General features: G+C 45.6%; 1 protein-coding gene across 1 annotated transcript in view; it reads left to right on the top strand.

The window, feature by feature from the left end:
• Nucleotides 1–18738, top strand: part of GALM (galactose mutarotase) — a 45127-nt gene extending 26389 nt beyond the window's left edge. Inside the window, exons 5-7 of the mRNA XM_090281175.1 lie at nucleotides 16149–16290; nucleotides 17686–17860; nucleotides 18429–18738. Coding sequence (XP_090137301.1) covers nucleotides 16149–16290; nucleotides 17686–17860; nucleotides 18429–18506 — 395 coding nt within the window. The 3' untranslated portion in view covers nucleotides 18507–18738. The remainder of the gene's footprint in view (nucleotides 1–16148; nucleotides 16291–17685; nucleotides 17861–18428) is intronic.
• Nucleotides 18739–19858: the final 1120 nt, after the last annotated feature.

Genomic DNA, 19858 nt, shown 5'->3' on the forward strand with positions numbered 1-19858 from the left:
TGGGTTGGAGAACCAGCTTTTCTGTTTCTGCTTGGTCAGAGGAGTGGAATTGCTTCCCAGTGTCCACCAGCCCCTGGTGCAGTTAGGATTCCAGGCCTGGCCTTCAGTCTGTAGAGTGTGGGGGCGGGCAGGAGCACTGGGCCTCACTGTAAGTGTGAAGCCAGAGCATGGTGTTCTGGTTTTCACTCTTGGCTCTGCACTTCTGCAGATGAGCCCCTCCAACTCCAGGTCCACCCCCCAGTCTCCTTCACCCCTTATCCTTCACCTTCTGATATCAAGTACCTCTTGCATGCCAGGTACTATGCCAGCCCTGGGGAAGGGGTGTTGAGCAAAACAGATATGGAAAACACATAGCCATGTACATAGCACAGGTCTTGTCCTCAAAGAAATGAAGCTGGAATTAACCAAAGACTTGAATAACACTAAAAAAGGGAAACTCGTGATATTGGATCTTCTGGCATGTTATTTACCCTAGAACTGATTCTTCTCTGACACGTCCCTCTGAACAGAGTTCAAGGAAGTTCAATACAGAAACTCTAAGGGCCTCTCTTGGTAGCAATGATACTCTCCAAGGGGGTATATTACTGAATCACTCTATAAAATGATCCCAAGAAGAGTTTTATGAGGCCCAGGAATAACTCCCAAAGCTCCTCGTATTCCCTGCTAGAGGACACATCACTGCTGAGAGATTGGCAAACGTGAGCCATCACAGTGGAAATTTGGCAGGAAGAAGGCTCAGAAATTAGCACTTGGCCGGGCATTGTGTAATTCCTATGAAAAGTTGAGACTGACATCAAGTAAATTTGTCAGGAGAGTTATTTGCTAGAACTCTGACTACTGCCCTTGGAGAGCTGATGATTTAACGCCCCCCTGTGCCACCCCAGGTCTGGATGGGGGCTGCCTCTAGTTCATCCCTCGTGCACAGCTGTCCTTAGAGGTCACCCCATTGTGAAGGGGCTGGAAGGCTGACTCAAGCGAGTTCCCAGGGAAGACTTGCATACTGTTTAGCTAACATTGATGGAGCATGACTGATTGCTACATGCTGCCTCAGACACTGGTCATAGAAAGGTGCCTGAACACTGTCTCTGCACTAGTGTGCCCAGACCATTTAGAAGACCATCCAATGTGGTCAGGACAGTGACAGAGATAACGCCCAGGGGACTAAGGAAGCACAGAGGCTAGGGTACAGGAGGCTTTCTCGAGATGACCCTCAGCTGCAAGAAGCTTCTCAGCATCTGTAAAGATCTAGCCACAAGGTGGGTGAGAGTTCTAAAGATAGACAGGCAGCTGGGCAGGGTGGAGGCTAGGGTGAAACAGGAGATGTGCAGCGTCTGGGGTGCAAAAGTTAAGACAGCACTCACTCCCAGGGTTGTGCACCTGCCCAGTCAGCGCCCAAGAGGGAGTGTGTCCTTGAATTTCACATCCTAAGTCCTCACTGGCCTCATCCTGGCCCCAGCCCTGCAGTTGGATGCAGTCATGATGGATCTTCCCTGCCATCCCAAGGAGCCAGGACCTATCTTTAGATCATGGAGTGCTTTGAAGTATTTCAAGCCAGGGGACTGCCCTAACAAGACTGGCACTTTAGAAATACCACCCAGCAACTGTTGGGGGTGGGGCTTGACTGGAGACCAATGAAGAGGCTACTTTAGTTCATCTAAGCAAGAGATGAGGACCTAAACTGGAGGGCAGATGGAAGACATGTAGTTTTGTAACAGTATTTAAGGAGGGAAATCGGGAGGCCTGAATTGAATGTAGTAGATGAAAAAACAGGAAGGCTGGATGACTCCTAGGTTTCTAGGGCAGCTCCTGGGCAGGAGAAATGGAGATATTAAGGGAGTCATGCACTGGCTGGTGTGGCTCAGTGGACTGAGGGCCAGCCTGCAAACCAAAGGGTCACCAGTTCAATCCCAGTCAGGGCACATGCCTGGGTTGCAGGCCAGGTCCCCAGTTGGGGCCACACAAGAGGCAACCACATGCTGATGTTTCTCTCCCTCTCTTTCTCCCTTCCCCTCTCTCTACAAATAAATAAAATGCTTTTTTTTTTTTAAAGACAGGAGCCATAAATAGAGGAGAAAGAGCTGGTATGGTGGCAGGATGGAGGACAGGGAGGAACAGGGGGAGCTATGGATTTGGTCTGGAAAATATTTGAGATTAAGGTGCCTGTGAGGCATCCAGGTGATGTCCAGCAAGCAACTGCACAGACGGGCACGGTTGCTGGGAGAGAGATGAGAGCAGGAGATAGAAAACAGCATGTACTTTGTAGACTAAGTCATGTGTATTTCCCAGGGAGGAATCTTAGATGGAGAACTGCACCCAAGGGAACCCGAGAAAACCACCACCAACATTTAAGGTGCAAGGTAGTCCCACACACACTAAAGGCACCAAGGGAGATGGTGAGAGGAAGAGGCAAAGGACAAGGGGTGACCGAAAGTCTTGGAGTGACCAACAGCATGAGCATTCCAAAGAGGTCAAGCCAGGGGGTACCTGTGCTATAGTGGCTGTTCCTGCTGACCCTGTTTCACAGAATACAGTGGGTGGATGCCAGATTGTGACAGTGGAAGGAGTAACTGGAAGTGGGGAGAGAGCCGGGGAGTACCAGCCAATGAGCAGTTCCCAACTAAGGCCCCTTCCTGGAATACGGCCCCGCAGGCCCCGCCCCAGAGGTTCTGATGCATTTGCTGTACCACGGGGCCAGGGAATCTGTATATCTAGAAGCCATAGCAGTTGAATATGCTTTCAAAAATTTGTGAAAGGAAGAGAAGAAGGTGCCTGCATAAGGTGGAGATGTGAGATCAAGGAAGAGGTTTTTTAGGGGAAGAGGAGCCGATTGAGGGCAAGTAAAATGTTTGAAGGTGCTGAGAATCTGGGTGAGGACTGAGACCATCAACCTGTGGTGGCCTCAGTTGGTGCTTCCATGGGTTTTCTCCAGTTTCAGCAGCATGGAACGATGATCAGAGAAGGTGGGTGATGGGACGATCCAAAGCTGGAGGTTTTGTCAGGTAGGAGGGGCAGCAGGACAGGTGTCAGGTATGTCAATAAGAAAGTTACTGATTAGGGAGGGGGGAGAACAATGAGGGGGAAAAGTGGGACAACTGTAATAGAAAAAACAATACATTTTAAAAAAAAGAGAGAGTGTCACTAACCAAGTGGCTCAGGTCACGGACTGTGGGCCCAGGCAGGTAGCGAAGGACATGGGGGACATGGGGACCCGATGGACCCCATGGCAGGAGGCCCTGAAGACCTGGAGAGCATGGCAGGTATAATGGAAATACCCTGAGGAAGGCTGCAGACAGACAGTAGCAACTTTCAAATGGCAGCAAATCCCTGGATGCCATCTTGATGGGAGTCCAGAATGGAAAACATCTCTGCATGAAAATTTTCTGCCTTCCATGAAGTGTAAAATTGCCTTCTCACCTGAAAACACCATGTAACTGGGTTTAGCATTTTATGCTTCAGATGGCATGTCGTATCCAGAAGCAGTACCCTCCCCCTCTGCAAGTCAAAGGTAAATCAAAGAACGTTCAGTGGAAAGAAAAAAAACACACACAACACAGCAGTAGCATAAAGCAGCAAACCCCAAAAGCATCAGCAGAGGACCGGGGAAAAGCGACAGCAGAGATAAGCTTTGACATTGTGTGATCTGTGAGAATTTATAGAAATGTTACTTTACAAAAAAAATCCTGAGGTGCTCTATTTGCCAACCACTGGAATGAAGTCAAAATTCCCACCTAGAGTGTTACTTTTAATTATCATTCTCTTTATGTTGTTTCCTAAAATAATAACAGACATTCTAGAGATGATTTAACCAAATTTGCTTAATCAGGTGTCAGATGGGTACCTGTGCCCAAGAGCCCCATTACCTCTGGCTTCCTTATGCAAATTTGCCTGACTGTTCTGAACCCAGCCGGATAAAGAAACATAATCAGAGCAGCTGGGCTGGAAGCACAGCTGGGCCATCGCCATGGAGACCAGACTCCAGCGCTCTCCCTGGTGCGCCAGCGTTCCTTCCCTCCCTTTTTTGCTGAGATGAATGCACAGCACGTCTGAGCCTTGGTCTCCCCTAGGTGTCCTCCACATCAGTGCCTTTCACCTGTAACGTATACACAGATCACCTGAAGAACTTGCTAATATGCAGATTCTGACTGTTGGCCTGGGGTGGAGCCTCTGGGTCCAAGTTTCTGACAATCCCTAGGGGATGTGGTGCTGGGTCTGCTCTTTGAGTAGCTATTTAAAAGGCTCTACAAAGCTGTCTAGCCTCAAGTGACCTTTATTGCTTTTTCCTTTTTGGCACCTGTTTGTCCTCATTTGCTCCCCTCCCCAACAACCCTGTGTCCTCCTGCTGCTCTCTTGGCTACCTTTATTTCTCTCCCCTCTCCACACTTCACACACCCTACTCTGGCCCTCTCTTATCAAAAGCCATGTCTATAGGTCATTCTGCAAAGAGCTGCTCTCAGCCAATGGCCTCAGTAGATAAGACAAGCTAACATTTTGACTTAAAAAAGAGGGAGGAGAGATCACTGTGTGTCCCTGAGGGGAACAACCTACTTTGTGATGTTTGTCATGTGAGCCAGTGGTCCCACAGCCCTGGAAAGGTCACAGTTGCAAAGGACCTTATCTTCTCCAACCACCACCCACCCATCCAGTAGCTGAACCCCAGAACTGTGGGCTCTGCTGGCATTTAGGTGCCTCTGGGTCAGGAAGTTCTCTGTTCATCCCAGATCAGCGCATCAGAAATGCCTTGCTGGTACGGAGTTGAAATCTCTCTCCCCAGAGCCGAGCCCCCTGGAGCTAGTCGTTGGGTCCCTACAGAGCAGGCTTCAGGCCTTCGAAGGCAGCTACCGTGTCTCCTTGAGTCATGTCTTTTCCACACAGCACACCCCTGGGTCCTCAGCCATTCTTATGCCGTGAGTTAGCCATGTGCTCCTTCTCTGGGCCCGCTTCTGTGTGTCTGGCAGCCTGTGAGGCCTGTACTGAAACAAGTAACCGAAAACTGTCCCACCTCACTACACCCTACGTAACTCCTACTGAACTTGCTGCCAACCACATCCTTGAAGTCATTTTCACACATGCTGTGGCTCAGCTTCATCTCCCTAGCCAGTAATAATTAGACTTAACATTTAGGAGTGTTAGTATCAGGAAGAACCATCCATCTTTAGCTCTCAATATCATGATCATCATCACTGTCCCTTTGCCTCCATTAACTGTTTTAATCCTCATGACCATTTCATGAGGTAGGGGCCGTATTGTCCCCATTGGATAAATGAGGAAATGGAACCTTGAAAGACAACAGCCTAAATGAACCTAAGCAGTGTCCTTTGTTTTTTTGTCTTTTTTTTAGGGCACAAGTGCAGGACCTTTTCTGTCGCTGTTATCCATAAATTTCATCTTGTTGTAATCAGTGCTTTACCCCTACTTTGCGCTGTCTTCTGGATTCCTGGTTCTGTTATCCCAAGTGACTGCCTCCTAGCTTCATCTTCATGCCGTCTGTCCTAGTTTGAGAAAAATACCTTCAACATCTTCATCTAGATCACCCACAGTTCAGAGGCCACTTGAGAGCTTCTTATAGATTCTGCTCACAGAAGCCCAGATGCTCAGTCTCCAGAAGTCTCGAGAAGTTTGGGAAGCTTGCTAAGCCATCAGCCTTGTAACCCAGTCAGAGAGGCCTAGAGGGTGGCTGGGAAAGACTTGTATTTGAATACATCCATATCAGGCTCCTGGTGAGCATCTTCCTCTTCCCTTTCAGACCTCCATTCCAGATTCTCCCCGGGAGGGACAGAAGCTCCTAAATTTATAGTTTGTGGAATTGACCCTCTGGGCAGGCCAGATGCAAAGGACGAGCAGCATGCAGGGTCTGCGAACACACCTCCTGAAGAGGATGCCAAGCACGCTGTGCAGATAGAGATCTAGAGGGCTGGCCCTGCATGTCCTGGCGCCCAGCCTCTGACCCCACTTGTACAAACACAGGCCCTCTATGTCCCCCCTAAACCACAGGAGGGTAAGCCGCTGTGATGGAGTGGACATTTCTGTGTAGGGGGAGTTTGAGGCAGCAGTGTCCTTAGAAGAGAGACTGGGGCATGTTCTGAAGCCAAGATTGCATGTTTACATAGAGCAATTTGCAAGAAGGGAGAGCACTGATGGAAATCGGGGGGGCTAAGTCCCCCATATAAAGCCATTACTTGGTGCTTCCACTGTGCCAGCTGACCAGAAAGGCTGGACTGATTTCTCCCCTCTCTCCTTGACCTGGTTCTCTTCTCTGACCCTGGGTCATTAATGTAACTTGGCTATGTTCAATTGGCATCCTTTTCATGGTGTCAGGACATCAGCCACCTGTTCCTGGTGTTCCCCTCGGCTTTCTGTGAACTGTGACTGGGGGAGCCTGTGACTCTCGGAGAAGAGCAGGAGGCTGAGGGTCTACCATGAGCTGGAGCTCTTCTGTCACACAGTTGTCGCTGGAGCCTGCCCGAGCTGCTGGGAAGCGGCCAAACAAGCTTGCAGGATAATTCTTCTGCCCCAGGGTGTTCCCCTTTCAAAATCATCGAGCAAACCCTTTGTGTGGTCAGGCAGAGTGGCTGTCCCTCTCACACCCATGCCATTAGCGGCCATTGACAGACTGAGCCCATGGGAGCCAGAGGGATTTGGGGCAGGCGGTCTTGGGTCTCGTAGATCCACATCCGGCCCAGTAGTGTGCCTGGTTTTGGGCAGTGTGTCCCCTACATGCCGTGAAAACTGATGGGGGCAGGCAAGGACACTCCAGCCAGAGGTGGGAAATGCTTCTGACTTAGTAAAGCGAGTCTTTGGTATGACCCTGAATGGCTGTTTAAAAGAGCTGGTTTTGACCCATTATCATCAGGAAAACGCAGCAGCTGAGGGCATGGACTCAAACCTTGACTGCTTAGGCTTAAATCCTTATCAGTTCTGTGAACTTGGACAATCAATTTAAGCTCTGTAGACTGCATGTATCAAGTGGAGATAATATTGGATCTACCTCATTGGTTGTAAAGATTAAATGAGGTAATACATGGGAGGTGCTTAGACTAGTTCCTGGCATAGTTCCTAGTTAGGGCTTTGTAACTAGTAACTATTATTATTACCATCATCATCATCACCATTTACTCAGTGTTTAATATGCACCCAAAACTTAAGCACATTGAATTACCTTTTCTTAAGAGATTTTATTTATTTATTGTTTTTAGAGAGAGTGGAAGGGAGGGAGAAAGAGGGAGAGAAACATCGATTGGTTGCCTCTCGAATGTGCCCCAATCGAGGATTGAACCCGAAACCCAGGCATGTACTCTGACCGGGAATCGAACCAGCGACCTTTTGCTTTGCAGGACGATGCCCAACCAACTGAGCCACCCCAGTCAGGGCTGAACTATCTTTTGAAATAGATGTTGTGCTTCAGTTATTCGTCAGTTGAAGAAACACATTTGGAGAGGTCAAGTAACCTGCACACAGTTCAACAGGTGGAACCAAGTTTCCCTAAGCCCGAAATCTATGCTGTTATCACCTTTGGCTACAGTCCATACTCCCAGCAATATTGCAAAGTACTTCCTACAGACTGTGCAGGGTGCTGAGCACTTTACATGCCTTACCTTAATTTTCATAATCCCATGACGTAAGATACTCTCATTATCCCCATTTGACAGACAAGGAAAGCAAGGTTCAGAGAAGCTGAGCAACCTCTACAAATTTTTACACAAAGGAAAGCCAGGCTTTAAATGCAGGCTTGCCTGGCTCTAAAATCCATTCTAATATCTATGGACTTTGACTGCCAAACAGGTGAGCAGGATGCTGCTGGGAGGCTGAGACAGTAATTGGTAATCATGACTCCTGATATCCACTGCCACACAGGGGGACACAGTTTGCCTAATCAGCCCCATTTTCTGAGCTGTCATTAGGAGCAATTTCCGAAAGGTGTTGATTTGCTCAGATTAAGACAACCTTCTGTGCCTTTCACATGTTAGTTTGTTGTACGCACTGCAAGAATATGGAGGAATCATAAGCAGAAGGAGGCCCTGATGTGTTATGCAAAGCCTCTGCTGCACTGCAATAGGAGGAATCTGCCGGCAGACTCCAGGCTGCATTTCTTGGCCAAACACCTGTGGTTATGTGACTGCATCACTCTAAATGTGCATTTCAGTATGAGGTCATGAGAGGGCAACTTGTCCAGTAACATGTGGCAGTATAGACAGAACATACTCACCAGCCTGTAGGTCAGTGATTTGTAACCAGGCACACATTGGCTGGGCTTCAGAGGGGGTGTGTGTGTGTATGCAGTTTAAAATCAATCGTTCTAGATTTTAAAATATGTAAGAAAGGAAGCTTGAAAAAACAATTATTTTTAATGAAAATGGCAATGCCCCCTAGAGGCAGGAATGCACCTTTCTTTTGCATAAATGATTCATGTTATAATGAACAATTGTTCTCTCTGTTCTCTGTATTTTTGAAGAATGTGTGTGCAAGTGTGTGACAGAAAGAGAGTAGGAGAAGGAGGGAGGGAGGAAGTGGGGGTAGAGACACACACAGAGAGAGAGAGAGAGAGAGAGAGAGAGAGAGAGAGAGAGAGAGAGAGAGAGAGAGAGAATGAATTATATGCCAGGTTCTAGCCTGGAGATATGACCTCCACCATAGCATTCTCTCAATGAAACCTCACAATATTTGTATTAGGTAGGTACCAATATTACCTCCATTATATAAATGGGGACATTGAATCTTACAGAGGCATACAAACTTACACAAGGTCAGTTAGTAAGTCTGTCTGAATCCTAAGATATTGTACCTAGATTTGTAAATCAAAATATAGGATAAGTCATAGAAAATTACTTTTAAATAATATTTTTAAATATTTTTAATGGAAAAAAAGTTATTGCAGAAAATATCTCCCCACCCACCCACCCTCAATTTTTCTAGAAAGTCTATGCCAGATTTCCTCTTCTTTTTTCTCTCTTTGCTCTTTTCACAAAATCATTTTAATTGTTATTACAAACAGTACTTCCCTGTGCTAAGGACTGTGGTGGGATGACTATCACTTTATTCCTGCAATGGTGTTGGTGGGTGTGTGAAGATGACACAGAAAGGGACCTGCCAGGAAGGAAGGGGCTGAAATGAATGAATGTGGAGATTCAGTGACTCCTGCAGTGGCCATCTGTTCATCTCAGAGTCAGGCATGAGGGCCACAGGGCAGAGGAAGGAGCTATTTCAGTGATGGGAAATTAAAAGCTTTGAATTAAAATTCATCCCAGGTGAATTTTTCTCAGACACTGAGGCAGTGTTCATGCCCAGGCGTTACAAAAAAACAAAACAAAACCATTTTACCACATTAGTGTTTGATCAGAAATCCACAAGAACTCATTTATTCACTTCCTACCCCATTTCCTAAGTCTGTTGCACAAAAAAAATTAAATCAGAGCTAGGAGCCCATGAAATGTGTGTAATATAAATGCATCTTGCCTGTGCCCCAAATACAAGTCCACAGGTGGCAGGAGTCCATTCCTGTGCTTGTGCCCTGTCCAGTTAGCCAGTCCCGACTTATCCTTCAAGATTAGGCTTCTACCCCCACCTGGGGAAGACCTTTCCTGATTCCCAGGGCTACATTAGATGCCGCTTCTTTCTGCTCCACCAGAGCTTTTGAGGGCCACTCATTGCCTTTGTTGCTCTCTCCTGTAAATTTTTACTTTTTATGTCCCTTTGATCAGATTCTAGTCTCCCTGAGGTTAGTATCACGCCTGGTACATAAAATATGCTCAAAAATGAGTAACCTAACAGATTTGTATTTGTTTTTTCCTCATCCAAAATTAATTGCAAGGATTAGTGTCCTTAAGGCAGAGCCATTTAAAAGCACCCTGTCTTTAAAAGGGGGGAGGGGGGAGGGGTGCATTAACCTCCCACCAGGACTTAAGTCAGTGCCAGGAAGTGAAAAGATCCAAAGGCAGTGTACTAGTTATCTGTTGCTCTATAACAAATTATTTCAACACTTTGTTTACTGTCTCTCTTTGTTTCTGTGGTCAGGGATTTAGGCAGCACATTATCTTGCCTCTGCTGGATGATTAGAACTGGGAACTGGAATCATCAGAAGCCTTCATTCACTCACATGTCTGGCAGTTGGTGCTGGCTTTTGGTTGGGGACTTGAGCTGGGGCTGTCAGTCGGAACACCCAACACCAGGCCTTATGATGTGATTTGAGCTTCCTTAGAACATGGCAGGCTGGGGTCCAAGGGCAGATGTCTTGACAGAGAGAGAGAGCCAGGCCAAAGTCATTCTGTATTTATAACCTGGCCTCAGAAAACATCTAGCATCCCTGTGCCAACTTCTATTGGTTGAAGCAGTTGTAAAGGTCCACCCCTCAGTGAAGGAGTGTCAGCATCACACTGTAAGAAGAGCATGTAGGACGGGGTATATACTGTGTGGTCCTCTTTTAAAAATGCTACGTGCCATAAGCAGTCATGGGGAAAAGCCAGATTCCTCATAATAGAATATGTGTGAGAATCCCATATCATAAGAGATATGAATCAAGGCAGATGGATTTCATGAAGGTAGCGAGCTTTTCCTTTATTTCCAGAGGACGGGTAATTATAACTCCACCAGAAATGCAAATAGAAAGAAGAAAATGTAATGCCTTGTGACAGATATCAGAAATGTTAGAGCTTTCTGTTTCTAATTATCAGGTCTACCTCATCTTGCATGAATAAGGCAGCTTTACTTGCCAGAGGGACACTCACATGACCTCTCTTTGTTGGGGTCATCTGTAGACCCTGCTCCAAGTCACTCCTCATTCCTTGCTCATCTCACTCTATCACTCCTGTCATAATTATTATTTTGTTATCCATATTGATGGTACCCTGACCTCTCAGCTTCGTGACATCCTCTCTTCCAATGACCTTCCCTTCCACCCTTCTCAGCTACTGACTCCTGGGGTCATTGGCTCACACCCTTGATGCTGTCATTACCTCTCATTGCAGCCTTCCATGGTCACTATTTAAGATGTCTATCAGCTCCAATAATTCGTCCATGCTACAAGAACCTATAATTGGTGATCCTACCACCTTTTCATTGTCCCTCACTTCCTCATAACTTCACTCCCTCCACATCTGCTCAGAAGTCCATCGTTAGAATCACATCTTTGCAGGTGTTCTCAACTCCCTTGCCCCTTTCCTTTTCTTTTTATTCTCCTAACAAAACTCAGCTCTGATTAATCCCCCCGCCCCCCAGCTGCCAATACGCAGCGACTGGTCTCACTCTAAGTCCATGACAGTAACCTCAGTGGGTCCTTAGTGGTGCCTGCAGTCAGACTTTTCCCAAAATGGGGAAGCAAATGCTGCCGCAGGTTGCTCCTGGGCCCCAGTGCTGCAACCCCACACCTGTGGGTCAGAGCCTGCCGTCTTCTCGGCATTGCTGCCCGGACCTTAATGCACACTGAGCCAGCCTTCAGGAGAAAAAGAAATCCTCTTTCGAAAAACAGCTTTTCTCTGCTCACACCCCAGCTTTCTGGTGGCTTCAAAACCAAAGTCATGTGATGTGACATTGTCTCGGAGGGCACCCTTTCCATTTCCACATTCTTTTCTGTACACTCAAGAGTTGCTGAGAGAGCTATTTTGACATCTTCTATTCTTAGCACCAAAGCACAAAGTTAGAACTGCACATTCATTTTTCAATAAAAAAATCAAAAAGCCCTGACTGGGTAACTCAGTTGGTTAGGGCACCCTCCCAATGCACCAAGGTTGCCAATTTGACCCTGGGTCAGGGCACATACAAGAGTCAACCAATGAATGCATAAGTGGAACAGCACATCAGTATTTCTCTTTCTCTCTCTCCCCTCCTTCTTCCTCCTCCCTTCTTCTCTCTCTCTTAAAATCAATTCAAAAATTCAAAAACAAAACAAAACAAAACACAAGAACACTTGGGGGTGGAGGTGGGAGTGGAAGGGTCTGTAACTAAGTCACTCCAGGGTGAAATGGAAAGCACCTGAGTAGGGTCCTGAAGACTTTGATACTATAATGATGTGTCACGTTGGGCAAGTCCCTTTGGCTGTCTGGATCCCAGCCTCATTATCTGCAAAGTAAGGGAACTAGGTGAGGCAATTCATAAGGGTCTTTCTAGATCTTTCATTTTGACTTTTGAGAGGATGCTACACCATTCACCTTGGCCCCTGTTTTTTCATTCATTAGTTTTTCCATCCAGTAAAGCCTGTGCTTCATGCCTGGAAGGTACAAAGATAAATAGGACACAGCTCTGGCCCTCTAGAAACTCACATGCCTTATAGACAAATAGCTTGATGTAATCTTATAATTATACCACGTGATGAATGTTTTGGGGAAAGTATATTCAAAGTATGATGGGAATAAAGAGGAAAAAGGAATTCGTTCTTACAGTGGAGGTTACAATCCACAAAGGAAATGGCATTAAGAGAGGACTCTGAAATGATCCAGTGGACTTTGCCAGGGTGTGCCTGGGGGTAGGGGGTGCAGAAAGGACATTCCAGTTAAGCAAAAAGGTCCAAAGGTTTGGAGAATCTGGGGGACAAAATCCAAGTTTTCCATATGCCTGACTGTTATGCACATAAGGATTGTGTCAGGGCATGAGGCTGGAAAAGACAGATTGGAACGTTTCCTCCTGTTTTTGTCTCATTTCACAACAATCTCATTTTAGAATTATCCCAAGTTTCTTATTTTTTAGGTCAGGACTGCTCTGCCGTTCTTGAAGTCTTACCCTCTCTACTCTTTGCTCTCTGTGCTCCATGTGTTAATCTGAAATTTGGCTCTTTTTTAATGCCATCCTCTGATATATGCTCCACCAAATCACTGATCAAATATTTCCATGTGATCTAGAAAGCAGCAAATAATAGCAGCTTCATTTTACAGAGAGAAAAGCTAAAGTAAACACAGCTTTGTCAATTGCTCCATATCAGGTAAACAGACCAGAAATTGACCTGGGTCCATATGTCATGACAACCCCATGACTTCGTTTTTTCCAAGTCAAGTGAAATAAATAATCTTGACCAACCTAAGCAATCACCTTGGGACTATCATATGGGTTAGAATTAGAGTCAATTATAACTTTAGGGAAGAACTAAATATTGAAAACATGATATAAGGGAAGAAAGCATCATAAGTTACCACTCAGCATATGGGTTGGTAAAATTAAAATCTTCTTGAGCCCATGAGAACAGCTACTTCTTTTCCCCGTCTAATTGTTTCCTAAAGAAATAGTGTTGCCTTTTAAAAAGTCACTGTGGGAGGTGGGTGGTCACCCAGACTTTACAGGACAATAGCACCCAGGTGGGTCAGTATCCAAGATTTGGACTCTGGCCTTAGAGATCCAGAAAGTTCAACTATTAACTCTCCCAGAACAAATCAGGGGTGAGAGGACAGACTAAACTCAGAGGAAGATGTTTATTTTATAAAGCAAACTCTTTATTATATTGTGTCTCTAGCACCATCTACTGGGAAACAAAAGTCTTTCTTAAGAATATACTTGAAAGCATCAGAAACCCAACTCAGCAAAAGGAGGGAGCAAAGGGGAGGAAGGAGAAGCTAGGCAGACTCTGTCTAAGGAAGAGATAAGTATACATGTATTACATTCAAGTTACTTATATATAGATGTAACCACTATAAAAAATACACACTTTCTAAATGATCAGAAACAAACACAGACTATATAGTAAAAGATTTTTTTTTAAATTAACTAGAATTTATAAACATAGAAAGCATGCCATAAAATATAACGACAGAACTAAGGACACTTAGAACATATATGTCATATTAATGCCATACAATGTTCCTATTAAACAAAGTCTCTCAGATGGAATCACAAAGCAAAACCCAATGGAATGTTGTGTACGAACCACAACTCAGAAAGGGAGAAAATAGAAGTCAAAAGCACAACAAACAAATGAAAGCTAAAGTAGCAGTGGTCTCAACCTAAATGGCTGATTTTAGCCAGAAAGCATTAAATTACCTAAGAGAAGACACCTTGTAATGATCAAAGATGCAATTCACAAAGAAGGTTCACCCAAGTTCAGCATATCTAAGCTCGTTAAGAAAACCTGAGGCAGTTTCACAAAATACAATACAGCCAATATTGACCTCTTAATAATTCTTGAATCAAAACAGAAATCAACCCCCCCAAACTAGGAATATATAGAAAGTAACTAATATAATTATATTATATATTGGACTATATAATAAATGGAAGTGTTATAATATAGATAACCTTATAATTCTATGTAATGGAAACTCCCTATCACCTGTATTCAAGGTGTTTGCCTCCACATCTTCAACCTTCCTCACCCAGTCAATGTAATATGATCTCACCTCAAGCCTCAGCTCAGTTGTCATTTCTTGCATGAAGTTCCCCCAGTGTGCCCCCTCTAAGCCCGCCCACTCACACTGTCAGCCTCCTTTCTCCCAGCTGTGCCATCACTGGAGAATTCTTCACTCTGGGATTATGAGCTGCTCCTATGTCCATCCCTTCCCTCAGACTGCAAGCTGGTTCCATGCCCCATTCATGTGTGCATGTCCCTACCCATCAGAGTGCCTGGCCTACAGCAGGCATTTAATAAATGTCGATCGAGCAAAAGAGTGACCAAGTGAACGGCTTCTAGTCCATGGCTCTGGCTCTGACGCATTCCAAGAAATGTGCCAACGGGAAGAGGGAAGGGTGCTGGGCTTCCCCACATTACTAAACTAAACTAACTGAACTGACTTCAAAATATTTGTGTTCCCTGTTTGAAATTGCTCGGCCTAGCATCTAGGCAAGAACAGACCTGGAAGTTAGGAAGAGAATGAAAGGTGATAAAGCAAAATGGCACTGTTTTCAGAACAATGTAAAATCCCTATTACAGCCTTTGGCAGACATGTCTGGAGGACTGCCTGTTGAGAAATTATTTCTCCCTTTAGTATCTAGTTGAAATAACTCACAAAATAATGCTGATTTCTCTTTTTTGCTCTCAAATCCCTGATTACTTGTTCAGAGGTTTTAGAAGAATGGAGGATATGGCAAACTATTTTTATATGGTTTAATCAATTCTAAGATGCCATCAGTTGTAAAGTTCATTATTTTACATCCTGTGAAGAAAGAAAAACCTGCTAAACTGTAACATGATTTCAGAGATTTTAAAAGATGGAAATGAGTGTCTTAAATTAATGAAATACAGTGTGTTCATACCATAGGTGATTGCTTGATGACATCTGTTGATGTGGGTCTCATTTTCCTCATCTGTTCCATGAGCAGTGTGGACCAGATGAGCTCTGAGAAACCCTTCCGGTCCCAACACCCTGGAGTTCTGTGACACCAGGAGGGATGCTCTTGACTGGGCACCGGTTGTGTGATGACCACCAACACAGGGCTCATGTCCATGTTCCTTCTGTGCTTTGATACTTTAAGAGCTAAGGGACCACACACTGCAGTGTCCTCCCTCAGGACTGACCCCACTCACAACACTGTGAAGAAGCTTCAGGATGTCCCGCCTTGATGAGAACACATACTACATCTGCTGACTATAACTCCTCCAGGAATCACTCCTGGAGGCACAAAGCTTTCATTCAAAGGATTGACTCTAAAATTGGCAAATGGTGGAGTGGCTGTGCATCCCAGTTTGACCTGGACTGTCCCAGTGAACTCATTTGTCGCAGTATTATAATTAACAGCCCCCACTACAGTTTAGAATGTGTCTACAGGGAAGAGGTTGGGGAAGGGTGGTTGCTGGGGTCCCTTTGGCTAATAATGGCCACAAATGGTTTAAGAATCACTCTTCTCGGGGACATGTATAGTGTCTGGTCAGCCACTGCCAGGTGCTAATGCTTGGTTATGAGCCCTGGGATATTTCAACAATAAAGCGAGACATGTCAACAAAGTGATTGACTCAATGGTTGGAACAACCCTTTATCCACCTTAGCCGTTAATGGAAATTATGCATTTCCTTGATCTTAGCATTTTTTTCCCATGTGATTCTGAATGTTACGACCACTACATTTGCCATCAATAGCCTCTCACAATTAAAATAATCTAATAACTCATAGTCCTTCTTAATATCTGGGCTCCCATTCCCTTCAAAAATCAACAGGAAGCCTGAGAGGGTAGACCAGCGGGTCTTCAGGACACCTGTAACAATTTGGGCATTTATCACCCTTTTTTCTGCCTCTTTCCACCAGGAGAAGTTGCTCCAGTGCAAGGAACTGCGTTTGACCTGAGGAAGCCAGTGGAGCTCGGGAAACACCTGCAGGAGTTCCACATCAATGGCTTTGACCATAATTTCTGTCTGAAGGGATCTAAGGAAAAGCGTTTTTGTGCACGGTAGGTACTTTCACTTCCTGCCTCCATGGGGAAGAAGAGCTAGCAACGCTTATTGGAGGAGCTTTCCTCTGGCCACATTAATACCATTCACTATGCTACTGGGACCAGATACCACGCCCCACATCTTTTCAAAGCTTATACTCCGCAGGTGGCCACTGCAGAGCTTTTCACCCCAACCCCACATGCCATCATCCCTGCGCCCCTGCCCAGCTCCCACCTCTCTCTGCTCCCACTTGCCCTCTCCGCCTGTTCCTTAAGGCCCAGTTTCTGTTAGAAGCCCTAATACCTTGCGATGGAAGTCACTTCTGCCTTCCTTGAGCTTCCAGAGCCCTTTGTGCTTCCTTGGCTTGTGGTTTTGGCCCGGCCCACATCCGGGGAAGGTTGGAGGTTGCACTTCCCACCTCCAGCCAATTCTGAGCCTCTCCTGCCAGCTCATCTTTGCGAATCCTTGCCTCCACCTGACACCTAGTACTGTGCTTGGCACTAGCAGATGAACCATAAATGTTGATAGAACAAATGGATTTTCGATAACACAGAGAAAATGACTCAAAGTCTAAGAGAACTTAAAAATCCTTCTTTCCCTTATCCCCCAGCACCAAGGCCCCAGCTGTGTCCTTCCCCCTCGGGTCTGCTTTTCTCTTCTGTGCCCACTATTCACACTCCTTCCCCAACGGCTCTCACCCAAGGAGACCCCGAGCCAGTGCCTTCTCTCCTGGCCCGCCTCTTCCCGAGCTTCTTTCCCTAAGCCTCTAGGTTGACCGTACATTGTGGGGATGTTTTACTTCTTGGAGAGATGGTGAGACCCAGGCTTTCTTTAGCGATATTCCTTTAACACCAAGTACAGGACCAGGTAGGTACTCACCTCTGTAGAGGCCTGGTTTGAAAGAAAAAAGAAGGAAACGGTGAACCTAGCAGAAACCCCAGCAGATATTGTAGGGGAGAGCAAGTAAAGAGCACGCCTGCTCTAGTCCCAGAAAGGGGGGCGTTTAATTTGGCTAAGCGTCTCCTCTCCGTCAAATAAAAGCTGGTTGTTTCACGAGGCTAAGCAGAGAGCTCCAGGTCTTTATGAGAGAATCCCAGCCCCTCCAGGACCCTAAAACTGCCTCTCTCTCCTGCCTGGCTGCCCCACCCACGCGCGCACACACATCTGGCTAGGGTGAGTCTGTTTTGTCCTTCCTCAGAGAAATCAGGTGAGAAGTTGCTGTTGAAGATCCTCAAAACCACTTGCTACTGCCTCACCTAGGAGGCTGTGAGAATTTCCCATGATGCTCCTCCCACATATATCTTGTAGCGGCTCTGTGACGGGTCTGTTTCCTCTCAAAGCTGCTTCCCAGCTCTGCCAGTCCCTGCCTGCTTTTCTGCCCTGGACCTTATGTGGTTTGGCTTTATCCCCAGGGTGCATCATGCTGGAAGCGGGCGGGTACTGGAAGTGTACACGACCCAGCCTGGGGTTCAGTTTTACACTGGCAACTTTCTGGATGGCACACTGAAAGGCAAGAGTGGAGCAGTCTATCCCAAGCACTCCGGTTTCTGCCTTGAGACCCAGAACTGGCCTAATGCAGTCAATCAGGTAAAGCTACAGGTTGACCTGTTATAATGGTGGTGTGTCCAAGGGCACACTGTATGATGGATCATGACACGAGCTGGGTCTGTATGATTCAAAAGTCTATGTGTGTTCTCTTCTCCAAGTCATGATAAACACAGGGAACACTTGGCCACATTACTAATATGGCATTGACATGTTTTTTAAAATACCTCTTTTGTACCTTCAAAGCCTTTATTCAGTTTGTTTCTCATCAATACCTACTCATTTACTGCAACCACACTTCTAAGATGATCCTTAGTGTCTTCTTCCCTTTTGCTTCCTCATAACTTTTCTACCTATTTCCTAGAGTAAATGCTCTGCAAAGCCCCTGCCTATAAGACACTTCCAGCTTGCACCAGAATATGAGTGTGCTTGGTGATATAGTTCATTTTCATTCTAGCTCAAATTCCTGATCTCATTGGACACCAATAATAAACAGTTTACATTGGCATCTGGTTCTCAGAGCTGACCTAAAGACCAGTCCAGAAGCCATCCAGGGTAAGGGCTCAACCTGGACTGGCAAGGTGTGACCTGTTTTCTCTCCCCTTCACAGCCCCACTTCCCTCCTGTGCTGCTGAGGCCTGATGAGGAGTATGACCACACCACTTGGTTCAAGTTTTCTGTGGCTTAAGGAAGTGTAAAGATATAACCTGCTCCAGGGCCAGGCTGGGAGCACTTTCAGTAGCCTGTCTTCTATTCAGAAAACAGATGAAGATTTAGAGGTTTTAAAAATGATCCTGTGATTTTAAATCATACAAATGGTAGCTGTTACGATAACCAGTCTGAATATTGATTTCCTTCCCAATGACTGGCTCCAGGCCAGGTCTAATGACAGCTCTATTCTTTGTGTAGTTGATGATGCAACTAGCAATCATCATGCAAGCCCTAACCCTAGCCCAGAAGCGGCACCTGGACCCCCGAGCTCTAGTGATTCCACCTCTCAGTCCTGCCTCTCCCTTTTTTACTTTCACCCTTTTCTTTGAGCTCTCATTCCTTTTTCCTTTTTATAAAAAACATCAGTCTGAGTTTGATGAACTGCTCTGAGCCTTAGAAGTGGTGTGACGTAAAGCACAAAAAAGAATCTGTAATTTTGATTCTCTGCCTTTGAAGTTAACTGGGAAGGCCCAGCCCAGCCAAGATATGGAAGCAAGGAAGCCACTGAGTCAGGAGCTGTGTCATTGTGAGGACAGGGCCTTTCCTGAGGACTGCACATTGCACCAGGGACAGATGCTGTGTTATGTAGATGAGGCTGGGTCTCCCTCTTTTCCTGAGGTTGAATAATCAGTGATGGGTGTGGGTTGGTGGTTTTTAAGGAAATGTGTTTGTTATGTACTAGCAATCAGTTGAAATAAAAAATTAAATTGGCACCTTCAAAACTCCGTTTCTTCACTTCTTTCAATCTGTCAGGCATGGCGCTTCAGTAACTGGACCAAGTACACAGTGTGTTCTGGAGCCTGCAGTGCTCTCCAATACAAGCCCCAGCATCTTCCTACGGGAAAGCTACCTAACTGGCAGCCAACTGAGCTTCCATTCTTCCTCTTTCTTAGCAACCAACAATAAACCAAGGAGAGTGCTTATATCTTAATCCATTTCAGCATACGTTTTCTGAGTACCTATTTTGCATAGTTCTCTGCTGGGTCTTTTAAGGAAATCAAGAGGTAACATCTAAGATGTAGTATGTTCCCTCAGGGATATCCTTCTCCCTGGTAGAGACAAGGCCAGCTGGGAGCCCTGGACTGGTACTAACTTAGCTTCTGGCACTTACTACCTAGGCAAACCATTTAATTTCACTTGGCCTCTGTTTTCTCACTTGCAAAGTACTTGGTTTTCCTGTTTTAAAAAAAGAATTGTTTTTACTATAAGCTTAGTCACTAGTATCCCAAATAAGGATATTCACCTTTAGGGCAGTTGAAAGGAGTTACTGGTATTTGAATTAATTGTGTTTATGGAAGACAATAAGGGGCAAAGTTTGATTGTCAAGCC

This window comes from Furipterus horrens, unplaced genomic scaffold (assembly GCF_987537825.1).
Source record: "Furipterus horrens unplaced genomic scaffold, mFurHor1.1.pri manual_scaffold_6, whole genome shotgun sequence".
Classification (NCBI taxonomy): domain Eukaryota; kingdom Metazoa; phylum Chordata; class Mammalia; order Chiroptera; family Furipteridae; genus Furipterus; species Furipterus horrens.